This window comes from Gorilla gorilla, chromosome 6 (assembly GCF_029281585.2).
Source record: "Gorilla gorilla gorilla isolate KB3781 chromosome 6, NHGRI_mGorGor1-v2.1_pri, whole genome shotgun sequence".
In the NCBI taxonomy this organism is placed as follows: domain Eukaryota; kingdom Metazoa; phylum Chordata; class Mammalia; order Primates; family Hominidae; genus Gorilla; species Gorilla gorilla.
In genome coordinates, this window is record NC_073230.2 from 32144316 (window position 1) to 32159989 (window position 15674).

General features: G+C 48.4%; 1 protein-coding gene across 3 annotated transcripts in view; it reads right to left on the reverse strand.

Moving 5' to 3' along the window:
- GSDME (gasdermin E) overlaps positions 1-15674 on the reverse strand; it is a 59712-nt gene that overhangs the window by 7409 nt on the left and 36629 nt on the right. For all 3 annotated transcript variants that reach the window (XM_004045190.5, XM_004045189.4, XM_055346878.2), the window contains exons 4-8: positions 13241-13412; positions 11451-11571; positions 4420-4584; positions 2321-2448; positions 377-569 (exon numbers count right to left, since the gene is read on the reverse strand). In XM_004045190.5, the coding sequence (XP_004045238.1) occupies positions 377-569; positions 2321-2448; positions 4420-4584; positions 11451-11571; positions 13241-13412 (779 nt within the window). The remainder of the gene's footprint in view (positions 1-376; positions 570-2320; positions 2449-4419; positions 4585-11450; positions 11572-13240; positions 13413-15674) is intronic.

The window sequence follows — 15674 nt, forward strand, 5'->3', positions numbered from 1 at the left end:
CTGGAGGAGAGCAGTTGTCAAACGAAAGTTGCTGCCACTCACCTCTGCTGGGACTCCGGAGTGAACCACAGCCTGTCAGGGAAATGCTTGCTTTTGTAGGCAAGGGGGCACCCACTGTGGCCTTCCCTGGGGGAGGAGGGAGAAGGGCCCTCCGGGAGAGTAGGGAGGCTTGTCCTGGATGGAAAGGCCCCCTTCGGTCTCGAGTCTGTGGTTTCCCATCAGCCTCCCACCTCTTACCCTCCCTGTACCAGAAGGGAAGGACCTGTATGTACCATATCTTCCACAGTTACCACCTCTGTGTCCCCAGAAGCATAGATAGTAGGCAAAGCATTTTAAAGCAGCAGCAGCCATTTCTTTCATTTTCTTTTCTCCTTACCTGCGAGGGCACTGACCAAGAAGTAGGCTGTCATAAACAGCTGCTTGCTGCCCGCATCCTCGGGGCCTGGACACCCACCCTGTAAGCTGCACCCCACCAGCTGCAGGAAGGCCACAAGGTCCTGCTGCTGCCGGGGCTTCAGCTCCCCCAGCACTGCCACTGTGGGTGAGAGGCCGCTGACCAGGTCATCACACTGTAGGGCAGGGAAGAAGAAGGGTCATGACACAGCTGGAGACCAAGCGCCACAGCTGGGGCTTCCGCTCACAGTACACACAAGCCCCAGCCCTTCCCACTCCCCCGAGGAAAGTACGACCCACAGCTCTTCTCTACGTTCTGAAATTGCTAATCCTTGGTGGCTACATTTCACTGACGGGACAGTAAGCTGAACCCGGCCCACGAGGGTTGGGGGCGTACTTGCTGGAACTGTGGCATAGAACCTTCCAGGGCAGGGTCTGTTGGGTAGGGCCAGGGACCAGAAACAAGTGGTTACACACAGAACTGAGGAGGGCGATGTTCAAGCATCATCTTGTCTTGGTTCTCATGCGTTAAGCTAGGCGCTCCAGCCCCTGGCCACATTCCCACCGGGCACTGGGCAGCTGCATCTGTCCCCACAGGGCCTGCTGTGGAGTGAGGCGACCCTGCTGGAGAGCCAGTTCGGACCACCCCGCCAATTCTGCACCACCCACAGCCTTGGTGTCCAGATCCGATCATCTGAAAGCTTGACACCACCCTCGCCACCAGCCGGGCAGCTTGCTTCTCCAGCATTTGACAGGGCAGTTGAGGCTCTCTCCACAGGGTGCTGGCCTGACATTTTCCTCTTGGAAGAAGTTATTTTGGAAGTAGAAGTCAATGGGCTTTTTAAAACACTGTTCTCCCTGGAGCTGAGCTCCCCACCCTCTAGAATGCAAATGTCCTGGGCTGTGGGACTGTTTCAATAACAGGTTCCATCACTGATACCCAGGCTCTTTTGGCACAATCTCATTTCAAGAGGGAAAAATAATATGAATACTTCCCTGGAAACCATAAAGCACTAAATCAGTTATTCAAACTCCCTGCATAATATAATAGAAAAACAAAAGAACAAAAAACAAAACTGTAGTCAAAATCAGGTTTATAAAGCGTCAGCCTTAAGAAAGGGAGGACACAGAATCTGGGTGGCTGGAGGGTTGGCAGCTTGTGTGGCTCTCACCATTTGCACAACTAAGAGTTAAGGAACTTGACCTCCCCAGGATATCCTTCTGCTGCAAAACAGAACAGTGCAAAAGCCTATTTATTTCTCTGTTCTAAATGGAACAGGCTGACTTTATAGATTCCACCACACGACCCCCTTGCAGTAGTCTGAGTAGTGGCCCCCCAACATATGTTACCTGGAACCTAAGAATATAACCTTAGTCTTTGCAGATGTAATTAAAGTAAGGAAATCAAAATGAGATCATCCTAGATTGGGGTGGGCCCTAAATCCAGTGATGGTGTCTTTATAACAGACAGTAAAGGAGAAGACACAGACACACACAGAGGGGAAGCCCACGTGGAGACAGAGCAGAGGCTGGAGTGCTGCTGCCATGAGCCAGGAACACTAGGAGCCATCCGCAGCTGGAAGGAGACAAGGCAGCAGAATTCTCTCCTAGATCCTCTGGGGGAAGTGTGGCCCTGCAGACACCTAGATTTTGGACTTTTGGGCTCCAAAACTATGAGAGAATAAATTTCTGTTTTTTTAAGCCCTCAGGTTTGTTGAGGCAGCCCTAGGAAATTAACACCTCCCTCTACCCGATGCCAGCTACCTGTCTGCACTTACTTAGAAAACGCAGGACCCAAGAGTCAGAAAAGAGACAGCTGTAGGGAGAAAAGGAGGTGGGGGAATCTTTAACACAATTCCACCCTGCCTCGTCCCCTGTTCCAGAAAACCCCGGTGAAAACACTGCCTTAAGATGTCTCAGGGCTCACCACTGGTTCCAGGACCATGAGTAGTTCATCATCAAATAGGACCGCCTGGAAGATGTCACTCAAAGCTGTCTGTTGTGGCTCAGGCAGCTCCACAAATGGATGGAAATTCCTCTCCAGGAGCAGGGTCGCTGTGAAAACAAAGCACACCCAAGTCTCATGACCGTGATGCACATCTCACAACGTCGGATAGCAACTCCTGCTTTTTATACCTAATCGTCATCAGTTCTTTCATGGATATTCCCAGCTGCATAGTCAGTCATGGAACTCAGAAATAAACATCAAGTTACATGCCACCCTGCATATTTTTCAATAACCAAAGGGAGGGAGGAGAGAGAGATAAAGAGGGAAGCCAAGTTTTGTATTTCAAGCTTCACTCTTCTCTGATGACTCACTAAACATTAAGTCTAATCAATTATTTTCTGGAAAAGTCATTTAAATTCTTCTTTAGCATGATTTCTCTAGAAGTAAATTATCAAAGCTGAATTACTAAACAAGTCAGTGCTTTTACAATGCTTTAGAGCCATACAAATTCCAAAATACATTATTTTTCATGTCCTTTCTTGTAGTACATTGCAGATTTTCTATCCTTTAATATTTAATGCCCATTTTTAAAAGGGGTGGCACCCTATTTTCATGGCAAGCACAGCTATTCTTTTTCTATCCTTTGCTTCTTCATGAGTCCTGAAGCTGAGCACTGAGTCCCCGAAGCTATTGCCTCTGCAGGATGCTTAGGGGCCTCTCCCCTTAGAATCTCTTTTCCTTTCTTTGTTTTTTGGTTTTTTTGTTTGTTTGTTTGTTTTTAAGATACTCAGAAGCTTCCTGTAAATTAAGTCTAGTGGAGATTTTATTTTTAAAGATTTGATAAAGGTTTCGTATGCAGGGATGCACACTAATACATCAATGTACCACCCGTGAGGATGGACGATTCCAACTAGCAGTTGTATAAAGCCCCACGCAGAGGAACACAGAACATCAGTAACCAACATATTTCAAAACTCTGCTATACACACAACTATGTCTTTACCAGTCCCAGCCTGAAGAGAGAAGGTGTCCTGGTCGGTCCAGTTGCACACCCAGCTCCCACTGCACCCCTGCTGACCAGAATGGCCAACTCGAAGGGTGGGCCTGTGGGCAGGACAGAAGGAAGCTGCAGCACGGGACTGCCTTCTGCTCCCCAGTGGCTGCAGGGCCATTGTGCTGTGGTTCTAACCCACAATGACAAAATCCTTCAAGTGGCAGCTGAAAATTGCACCCACTTATCCATCTCAAGGAAGCCAAGATAGGAAAGCCTTATATTAAAATTGGGCCTTTGTTGTCATTTCTTCAAATACGGACATTTTTGCTACAAAAGTATCCTGGTTTGGGACTCATCAAAGCTCCACAGATGTAGTCACCAGGGCTTCTGTGCTTACCCTCCAAGCCAGCGCGCACACTGAGCGGTTCCTAGCTCTTTGTGCTAAGCTCTCACCTATTTGTTTCCCCTTTTCCTTGCCCATCTCCTCCTATATGCTGCGCCCCCACATCCCCGACAAAAGAAACCAGCTTTCTAAAGCACGATATGCCGTGAGGAGCAAAAGGAATTGCTGCAGGCACATCCTGGGCATGGCCCTTCTTCCTCTTTGGCACCATGCAGTCCATGCCATGTGGATAAAGGGTCTCCAAGAGAGCATTTTGCAAGGCTGACAAAGCATTGCTTGTCTTGACAATGAAGCCCAGAATATAACAAAACAGATGCAAAACGGGTTCTCCATCCTCGCGGCTGATGAGCCATTCTTAGTAGTCAACAGGGCTTCTGTGCTTACAATGAAAGAAAAATGCCAAGCCCCTGACTGCCTCACTCTTCAGTCTCCGACCCCTACCCCATGGAGCGTCATTCTCCCCACCCTTCCTAAAATACAGCACCCACAACCTGGGGCTCCCTAAGATCCAACCGAGGTGAGTCCTGCCGAGTGGACTGGGCCTCGGCGGCATCACCTCTCTTCTCATATGTTTTCTGTGAGTCACTGAGGGGTCACTGATGCTGAAGGCCACACCACCTCTTGGGATACAGGGCTCAGTTGGCCCTCAACTGCCTACTACTCCTGCCCTGCTGGCAATACCTTGCTTTAAAACACTTAATGGTCCATCCTGGGAAGATATCCCATGCGCAGCATCTGGCATGTCTATGAATGCAAACTCTCGAAAGACCAGGGGGTCCAGGTAGACAGAGTCAATTCTCTTCTTGTTCTCGAAGCCACCTTGCTTCCCTCGGAGAAGGCAGAACTCTGTAGTGCAGGAGAAAAGGACAAGTTAGGTAAAGTTGAGTCTAAGGTGTGCCAACAAGTCTGGAGAGGGTCAGCCCAGCCTTGATGGCACATCTTAGACGTAAGTCAGTGGAGCAGAACACCCATCCATCTTCCCCATAAAATTCGATCCCTACACACATTATGTTGCTTGACCAAAAGCCCAGCCACTTCCAACAAATAAGGAAATGGCTGTTCTTACATAAAGCTCCCTAATATATATTCTCTGAACAGGCTGGACACAGTCTTTAAAACATTGGAAATATTATTTTATCCTGATTTGAACAAACTGATTCTAAACAGACAAATGAAACCTGACATGCACAAAACAACTAGGAAAATCTGAACACTGATAATATTTTAAAAGTATTGCCAGTATGTTTAGGTGGCCAAGTAGTTATGTGATTATATTTTTAAGAAATCAATGTTTCTATAATATAAAGAATAATATACAGCAATAAAAAATAAAATACTGATGTCTGCAATTATATGAATGAATTTCACAAACATGTCGAGTGAAAAATGGCAAACACAAAAGAATACATTCTCTATGAATCTATTTCTACGAAGGCAAAGCTAGTCTTTTTTCAAAAGGCTTATCATTTCAAGGTACTAAAATATTTACAGATGAAACAATATAATGCCTAGGATTTGCTTCAAAATAATCCAGCAGGAGAGGAAGGAGATGGTGAAGTTATGGCTAAAACATGAATTGCCCTAGTCACTGAAGCTGGATGGTGGGCACATGGGAGCTCACTGCATTATTATCTCTACTTTTTAACATGTGGGAAATGTCCATAATAAAAAGGTTTGTTTTTGGTTGTTTTGTTTTTGTTCTTTTTGAGACAGAGTCACTCTGTTGTCCAGGCTGGAGTGCAGTGGTGTAATCTCAGCTCACTACAACCTCCGTTTGCTGGAAGCGATTCTCCTGTCTCACCCTCCCGAGTAGCTGGGATTACAGGCACCTGCCACCACACCTGGCTAATTTTTGTATTTTTAGTAAAGATGGGGTTTCACCATGTTGGCCAGGCTGACCTCAAGTGATCCACCTACCTCAGCCTCCCAAAGTGCTGGGATTACAGGTGTGAGCCACTGCTCCAGGCAATAAAAAGTTTTTTAAATAATAAAAAGGGCCGGCCATGGTGGCTCACACCTGTAATGCCAACACTTCGGGAGGCTGAGGCAGGCAGATTGCTTGAGCCCAGGAGTTTGAGAGTAGCAACATAGTGAGACCCCGTCTCTACAAAAAAATTTAAAATGAGCTGGGCATGGTCACACATGCCTGTAATCCCAGCTGCTCTGGAGGCTAAGGTAGGAGGATCCCTTAAGCCCTGGAGGCGGAGGTTGCAGTGAGCCAAGATCGCACCACTGCACTCCAGCCTGGGCAATAGAGCAAGACCCTGTCTCAAAAAAAAAAAAAAAAACAAAAGCAAAGAAATGTTTTCTCAAACACTTCCATATTTGAGAACCCAGCTAAGGTATCTAAGGTGTAGATAAAAATGTAAGTTATTACGTCCTTGCTAAGCAGAAACAGTAAATGAGCTCAAGAATTAGCATTCTCTTTATGATTCTATTTACTAACTTGTGTACGTAAGCAAAGGCTATGGAATAAAAATGAGGCAGGGCCCCGTATTTGCTGAAATGTAGAAGGCATGAGTATTAGCACATATTTTCATTTGCTTGTGGGCATTAATGATGCTCATAAAGATAGAATGGAAAAGAAAAGAAGAATGGCTGTCTAAAGACAAAGGAAACGATCCCTGGCTTTACCCACCTGGCCCACACCAGCATTCAGGCTGACCCTGCTCCTCCACACTTTGCACTTAGCCACAGGGGTGCAGGAGTGTGAACCAGCACCTAGGTCATAACTTTGTTCCCTGAGGACAGGCACCTTGACCATTCACACAGCCTCAAATTCTGCCAGAAGCCCTGCCAGGTCCCCAAAATAATGTGGAACCAACTGGCATTTTAAGAATCCACAGCACCAACCACACACCACACTCTCACCTTCACCCATGCATAGCTCCCTGAGGGCGCCACCAATTAATTCCTTCATTCTTTTCATCCATCCATCCCCAGCCAGCCAGCCAGCAAATATGCAACAATGTAAATCTTTAAAATTCCCTATACCAGGCCGCGTGCTCACAGCCACAGATACAAAGGACTACAACCAGGCCTTGACGATGAGTGTGGTAAGAGTGGGGACAGCGGTTGAACAGGGCTGAGGCCAGAGTGACCAGCGGGTGGAGGGGAGGAAAACCATCTTTCCTTCTGCTCATCCTAGATTCATGGCTGAGGCCCCTATCACAACAGACAGATTAACAAGAGAGGCCAGGCACGGTGGCTCACACCTATAATCCTAACACTTTGGGAGGTCGAGGCGGGCGGATCACCTGAGGTCAGGAGTTTGAGACCAGCCTGACCAACATGGAGAAACCTCGTCTTTACTAAAAATACAAAATTAGCCGGATATGGTGGTGCACGCCTGTAATCCCAGTTACTCAGGAGGCTGAGGCAGGAGAATCGTTTGAACCTGGGAGGCGGAGGTTGTGGTGAGCCAAGATCGCACCATTGTACTCCAGCCTGGGCAACAAGAGTGAAACTCCGTCTCAAAAAAAAAAAAGGGAAAAGCACGCAACTTTACCAAATAGCAGTTTTACATGACATGGAAGCCTTCATAAGAAAATGAACAAGTGAAAAAATAGTTAAATTTGAGTACTTTTATGCTAGGTTTGAGGGACAGTGGTGGAGAAATGTGGCAGGGCAGAGCATATGATGGAAAGGCCATTCATCCAGGAACTCAGCAAGGCCTGTCTCTTCACCTCTCTGTGTCCTGTGTCGGGAGACACGGCTGCTCCTTTCCTCCAGGCAGAGGGACGGCGCCTCTCCCCTGAGGGTCTGTAACCTGCATCAGGGGAAGGTTGGAAAATCCTTCAGAGGTTTTATGACCTGCTACAGGGAGAAGGGTGAGGGGAAGGTCACAGTGACCTTCCTGCTTCTGTCATCTTTTCAAATTCCTTCACTTTAAAATATCTTAGGATTGCATGTCCTGAACCCTGTCACAGGGAAGGAGAACCAGAAAAGCCATCTGATGGATGGGCAGCAGCAAAAGAGGCAGAGAGCACGCCCAGAGAGAGGCGCAGCAGGCCTGGGGGTGGGAGAGGGTGTACCATGCCCCAGACCTCAGTGAGGTCACGGGGCAAGTGGCACTGTGACCAGAGGGAAGGCATGAGACCCATGCTGGGCTGGCCCATAAGGCGTGACATGGTGCAGACTGCATTCTTGGGACAAAGAGCCACAGAAGGGTGTCTGAGCAGGTGAGTGAAGTGGTCAATTTTAAAACAATCCCATTAGCTACACTGCTAGGATGGAACAGACAGGAAAGAATCAGAGTAGCCAGTTACGAGTCTGTGGCAGAGCCCCTGTAGTCCCAGCTGCTTGGGAGGCCAAGGTGGGAGGACTGCTTGAGCCCAGAGTTCAAGGTTTCAGTGAGCTATGATCCCGCCACTGCACTCCAGCCTAGGTCACAGAGCGAGGCCCTGTCTTTAAGGAAAGCGAGGTGGGGAAGCAGGGAGATAGTGTTAGGGCCAGTGGGGAGATGTGCACAGATTCAGGTGCAGCGTGGGAAACAGGTTCACGCCCACAAGGCATCCAACTGGAAGTTGGTGCTGAAGGACACTAGCAAATGCCAAGATATATAAAAGTGCAAGGCAGAAGGTCAAGAGAATGAAAGGGTGTTTCTGACTAGGCATAAGTGTCTCCTGAGAGGGGAGCTGTGGGTGAAGGAAAGGGTCTCATTGCAGCTGGCATGGCTGAAGCACCTGGCCGGGATACAGATGGAGTCTGCCTCCCTTCGAGGTTTCAAAGGACGACCAGGATCTCTGTCAAATGCAATCCCACCAGGAAGGTAGGGAGAGAGAGCAGGCACGTCTTCTCAAGGGCCCTTCCAACCACTGCAGGTTTATGTCTATGAAGCTATACCAGAACATTCTGTAGCAAGAGCAACAGAAAACAGATGGGCAAAAAAAGAAAAGAAATAGCAGAACTGGTTTAAAATCAGGCAGTGAGTCACCCAGAACGATGGCCTGACCACCAAGCCACCATAGGAAGGAGCCACGGAGCTGCCTCCTAGGCCAGGATCCAGAACGAGCCAAGGGAAGGCCGAGATATCCCCAGAGTACCTCTTCTCAGCAGCACAAAGAGGAGTTTATTTTCAAAGACAGTGGAAGCTGGAAAAGATAAAAGCCTTGAAATTGAAATGCAAACAGGAGAGCCCTGCCAGAACAAGGCTGTGTGTCTTTCAAACCCCATCTGAGAAAGAGAGGCTACCTCCACAGAGCTGCATCAGGGCAGGGTCTGGTCATCTCCTGGGACAAACAGGAGGAAGCTCGCATGGGGACCACCACCTAGAGTGGCAGCCCAGGCCTGGGTCCCCGCCACCGAAGGGTCCGCAGAGCACTCCTGGGCATCCTCAGGTGCGTGCCAAGATTTCAGAAAGCCTTACAGAAGTGACGCATCCTTCACTACAGCCAAGATACGGAAATAACGTAACTGTCTGTTGATGGACAAATAGATAAAGAAAATGGATGTATTTACACAATGGAATACTTTTTGGCCATGAAAAAGAAGGAAAGCCTGCCATTTGTGCCAACCTCGATGAACCCAGAGGACAGGATGCTAAATGAAATGACCCAGGCACAAAAAGATGCATACCACATGGTCCTCCTTATACATGGAACTGAAAAAAGCTGAACTCACAGAAGCAGGGGGTAGACTGGTGGTTGCCAGGCACTGGGAGAAATGGGGAGATGTTGTCAAAGCATGCAAACCTCCAGTTGTAAGCTGGTAAGTTCTGGGGATCTAGCATGGTGATTATAGCTAATAGTACTGCAGTGTTTACTTGAGACTTGCTGAGAGGGTGGACAGTAAGTGTCCTCACCACACACATGCAAAGGGTAACCATGCTGGGTGATGGATGTGTTCATTAGCTCGACTCAGTAGTAATCCCATCACAATGTCTATGTCTATTGAATCATCACTTGTACATCTTAAACGTACAGTTTGTGTGTGTCAATCATACCTCAGTAAGCTGCGGGGGAGTGACACATTCACCACTGGCCATCAGTAAGACTGGACAGGACCACCAAGGCAGACATAGGGGGGCTAGAAACCCAAAAGTGCAGATGGTGACCCTACTTACCACATACAGATAACAGAGACTAGAAGAACAACTTGATCATCTTCATGATGCACTTTTTTTGGAAGACAAGTCTTTTCAAAGAGAAAGAGTAAGATGACAATAATAACGAAAACGCCCCAGAGGACACAAATTTGGAACTACGGGCCTCAAGGAAGCCACAACACCTGGTATTCTCAGCATTTCTTGGTCCCTGACCGACCTCTTTGACCAACTGCTTCAAACTGACACTTTCTCTTTCTGTCACCTCAGATAAATCATTTCACCGCCCTAAAATGCAGGCTTCTTCATTTGCAGAATGAGAGGGAGACTCCGTGCACTCCTTCTGTGCCTCGCCTGTTTCTCCTAGGGATCCTCAACACCCTTCAGCTTGTGGACAGCAGCACACGAGGACACTGAGCATTCTGTTTGAGTCCCTCTAGTGGCTGCTGAATGGCGCAGTGACTCGTGTGGGCTTAGCGAGGGCAGGAGCTGTCTCACGGGAGACTGCCCCCCCACCCGCCTTCCACAAATGGGGGAGAAGCAGGAGGCAGCAGCAGGCATGTGCGTGGTCTATCACGGCCCTTTTAAAAACTGCTGTTACAGAAAATGTCAAACTGCACAGGAATAGAGAGAAGGAGCATGAACCAGTGTGTGCCCATCAGCCAGCTTCAGCCACTGTCCCCTCTCAGCCAAGCCTCCTTCCCTCGGCAGCTGCCCACGCTCACACCCTTTATGATCCACTCATATTATTTTTGAATCAAACCACAGACATATTACCATTTCATCCGTGAATGTTTCAGTGTACATCTCTCAAAGATAGGATGACTCATTTTTATAAATATAACTATAATACCATTGTCACACCTAAAAAACTTCACAATTTATTATGTTACATTTACCCACTCATGTCCCTAAGGAGCGGTCACACAGCTTTCATGAGTGAACACAACCTCTTCTCATTGGGAACATGAGGAGGGAACGGGCTGTGAACACCTAAAGTGAGCAGACACGCTGAACCAAAGCTTGGATTTTCTTCCGTGACAACAGCTGGGTCTCTGCACTTTGAACACACTCGTGATCAGCAAAGAAAAGTCAAGTTCAGCATGTCTGGCTTCATACTTGCGGAGAGGAGGTGGGATAACAATAATGATGATAATGCTATTAATAGCAAAGGTGGAGGAATTAATAAATGACCACTGTGCCAGGCGCTTCATAGGCCTCATCTCATTAAATCTTCACACAGCCCTGTGAAGAAATGCCCTTCACCTTGCAGAGACAGGGAAGCCAAGACTCAGCAAGATTCAGCAACTTGCCTGAGACCTCATAGGACATCATGGCACCAGGGTTGATGCCCAGTGTGTCTGATGCAGAGCCCAGGTTGATGCCCAGAGGGCACAGCCCAGCCCTCTACTGTGCTGGTGGAACTTCGCCTCACACCAGTGTTGGAGGAGAGGGTGGCATTGCTCCAGGCATCCCTCACCACACCCCTCCCCCAGTGCAGCCCATGTGTCCAGGGACCATGTCATGGGACAATCTACGCTCTTCAGACCTCTTTCCCTCTCTTCCCACAGTCTCCAAAGCAGTCGAGTCCTCTGGAAAGCACTCAAGTCCCTCTGCTGAGGGATCCTCTGCTGGGGGTCCCTCAGCACCCATAGGAGGTGGCACTCACCAAACTGGCCGTCCAGTTTCACGTATAACTCAATGACACCGTAGGCAATGGTGGTGGCAGCTGGGATCTCCAGCACCACATTGGAGTCCTTGGTGACATTCCCATCCTCCGTCGCTGATACCTGTGGGCAAAAGCACACACTCCCACCTGTGCACTCGGGCTCTCCCAGCTGCTCTGTTCCCCACTGCAGCCAGCCTCGTGCCTTGTACATAAGAGATGCTGAGCAATGTCCACTGAACCGAGTGGAACAGAGGAGCCAGCCAGCATGGGGGATGGGGGGATTCAATCCTTGCTGGCATCAGTACACACATTCCCAAGTAAACGGCCAACTTGGTGGCATCAAAGCGAGATTCTAGAGTGTGGGATACAGTGAAGTTAGGTCTACAGTGCTGTGCAAAGATCATACGATACGTAAGATCACCTCCCAATTCCCTCCATCACAGGTTATGGAAACAACTGAAATCCTAATGAAAACCTTAAACAGTAGCAAAGTTGGACTGGGAGAACCTAGCTGAGAGGGCCCCCTGCCCCGTGCATATCACTCCAGACCCCTGTAGATGGTGCACAGTGCTGATAAAACCAGGAACAGAGAGGGAAGTGGGGAGAGGCCAGAGGGAGGAGAGGCAGGAAATGCCAAGAAGTCAGGCACCAAGCTCCCGCCTTTAAACACTCTCACAAACAGGACCCCTTCCCACGATGTCCTGGTGAGAGGAAGATGAGAATCTATTTGTTGGCCAAACACTGGCAATCAGAGAACTTTTCTTAGCAACTTGATCCTGGTCAGAGTATGTTGCTTTGGGTTGAGAAATGGCAGCTGGCCTCCTGACTCTGAAAGGCTTCAAAACTTTGGCAGGAAGTGACTGTGGCAGGAGCACCAGCAGGGCCGGCCTGAGCCATCTCCCATCGGCGCCTCCCTCGCTGCTATCCAGCCCCACCCCAGTAAGAGTGCTGGCCCCAGACCTCTACCTCCAGCTCCTTCCAAATACAACTTTCTGAGTTCCTCTATAAAAAGCCAAAAGTCATCCCAAGAAGTAAATCTCTAAGAAAATATCAGCCACCATGGCAAGCTGGAGGAGAAAGAGTTTGGGGCTGATGGCCACCTAGTCCACTGAAGTTTAGTACTGGCTCACAGATCAGCTTGGTAAGACTGTCAATAACTTAATCTAGAAGAATCTATGTAGAGATAGCTAGATCTTACCTGCCCTAACTCAACCCACAAAGGATTTGCAGCAGCTAATTCCAAGTAATCACTGTGAGAGCCCCAGCTCTGAGAGGCTCTAGGGATTCTCTTGCATTTGGCCTGATCAGTGCCTGTGTGTTCATTTTTCTTGGGGAAACATCTGCCGCCCACAGGAAGAGCACCTGACGCCAGCCTGCCTGGCCCATTCGAGTGCCTGCGACCCTGCCCTGCTTCAGGAATGAACACATCCCGAGACGTTCTGGTGAGACCCAGTCCTAGGCCCCCTCACCCCTGGAGTTGCAGCAAATCAGGAGCAAGCCTGGAGCTGCCAGCACCATAGGGAGAGCCCATCCGAGAGGGGATCAACCCAGGGAAAGCAGCTCCCTATATCCTCAAGGCCTGGATCCAGCAGTGACTGGAGCCAGTTTCCCCAAGTGTTTCAGCTACATGAGCCAATACACTCTTGCTCATTTAAGACAACGTGAGTTGGGTTTCTGTTAACTTGCTACGGAAAGAGTCCTGACTAATGAAGACACCACCCAAAGAGGCCCCTGACCAAGGTCTCCAGGACTGCTCAGCCATGACCGCAGGGCAGCCCGACTGCACGCACCTGCACCGTCTTGGTCTGGATGCCCACGATGCCGCCACACTTCTCCTCGACCTGCGTGTGCTCAGAGATCACACACTTCTGCATCATCGTGATCTTCTGTGTCAAAACGCACAGGACCTCATTCCTTCCCTCCAGCACCTGCTGGAGCACAGGGTTTCTCAGATTTATTGTTCTGAAAAAGAAAAACGGATGTGAGTGGCTTAGTGCCTCAGGGGACATTGGTGTAGTGTGAATTTCCTCTTGCACAGCAGGCAGCTGAGGAGTGAGCAGGTGACAGCCAGGCTTTGTTGATTTCCTCGTGATGAAAGAGGTGGCAGGTCACCTGGAAAGACATAAACCAAACTCTCTTGAGGCCACCTCAGAGCTGCCGGGCCTCTGGGGGCCAGGCTAGATGCCAGAGGGAAGGGGGCTTTCAGTCAAACAGCAGCGCCAGTTGTCAAGGAGAAGAAAAGAAAATCAACCAGGGCCAGGCGCGGTGGCTCACACCTGTAATCCTAGCACTTTGGGAGGCTGAGGCAGGCAGATCACTTGAGGTCAGGAGTTCGAGACCAGCCTGGCCAACATGGTGAAACCCTGTCTCCACCAAAAATACAAAAATTAGCCAGGCGTGATGGCGCACACCTGTAATCCTAGCTACTAAGGAGGCTGAGGCACGAGAATCGCTTGAATCTGGGAGGCGGAGTTTGCAATGAGCTGAGATCATGCCATTGCACTCCAGCCAGGGCAACAGAGCAAGACTCCATCTCAAAAAAAAAAAAAAAAAAAAGGAAAAGAAAAGAAAACTAACCAGGAAGGAAACTGCAATCCATGTCCCTTAGACCCTGGAAACTCCACTTTTTTATTTAATCAGAGCTGAGGGATGTCAGACGTCACAGCCGTGGCCCAGGGAATACAGGATTATGATGGGAGGAATGGTGACCAATTGCTTCTCATTGAGAAAGGAATAGGCCTAAAGTATGAGTAGCAAGAAGGAAATTAGATTTGAACTAAGAGGAAACTTCTTAACCTGTCTAGGAAAGATGTTTCATCTCTTAGAAGGGGTTTGATGTCTTTTTACACATGAGGAAACTGAGGCTGGTTATGCATGGCCTGTCCAGAGTCACTCAGCAGAGATTTGGGGCTCCCACCCAGCCACTTGAAATTCTGCAAACTTTCAAGAACAGACTAAATTTTTATTAACAGGAGATGATTTCATGCTTAGAAGCAAATGATGAAATAACTTCTCTGGAGATCTCATTCAATGCTATGATTCTATGAAATGGACAGGAAAAGAACCAAACTAGAGCTGGTGACAGCACACGAAAAATTATGGTATCCATGCTGGTCTTTTTTTAAGAGGTTAGTTACCTTGAAAAGCTCGGCACCCATCCCTGACCACACACGTGCTGGGTCACCCATCCTAGACAGACTCCGGTTCTCTGGGCTTCAGAAAGTAGCCCTGGAACTGGAGTGAGTAGCTAGGAAAAGTCCCATCTCAACGTAATCACCTGCCCAGAATAGAAACAACTCACGTGTCCATCAACAGATGAATGGAGAAACAAAATGTGTTATAGTCATATAATGAGATATCATACAGCCATAAAAAGAAATGAAGTTGGGCCGGGCACAGTGGCTTATGCCTGTAATCCCAGCACTTTGGGAGGCCGAGGCAGGTGGATCACCTGAGGTCGGGAGTTCGAGACCAGCCTGACCAACATGGAGAAACCCCGTCTCTACTGAAAATACAAAATTAGCCAGGCACATGCCTGTAATCCCAGCTACTCAGCAGGCTGAGGCAGGAGAATTGCTTGAACCCGGGAGGCGGAGGTGGCGGTGAGCTGAGATCGTGCTACCGCACTCCAGCCTGGGCAACAAGAGCGAAACTCCGTCTCAAAAAAAAAAAAGAAGTGAAGTTCTGACATCTGCTGCAACATGGGTGAACCTTGAAGACATTATGCCAAGTAACATACTCCAGGGACAAATGAGCAATATTGTATGGTTCCTCATATGACATATCTGGAATAGGCAAATTCATGACAGAAAGCAGATTGGAGGTTACCGGGGCTGCAGGGCTGGAGAAGGGGAGTCACTGCCTAATGGCTGCAGAGTTCCTATTTGAGGTGATGAAGAAGTTCTAGAAAAGGAGAGTAGAGATGACGGCATAACAGGGTGAATGTATTTAATGCCACTGAATTTTACACTTAAAAATGGTTACAACAGTAAATGTTGCGTCTCATCTATTTTACCACAATAACAAATAGATAAGACATAGGAAAAACGGGTTCAATCTTAGTACTGGTTAAGGAAATTCAAATTATAAAAATGTCTCACACATGATAAAAATACATTGATGACAACCACAAAGCTGCCGAGAGACTCCATTTCCAGGAAGGAACAGGAAACAGGGACCCTGGAGCCTGCAGGGCTGGGGTTCAGATCTCAGCTCTGCCCTCCC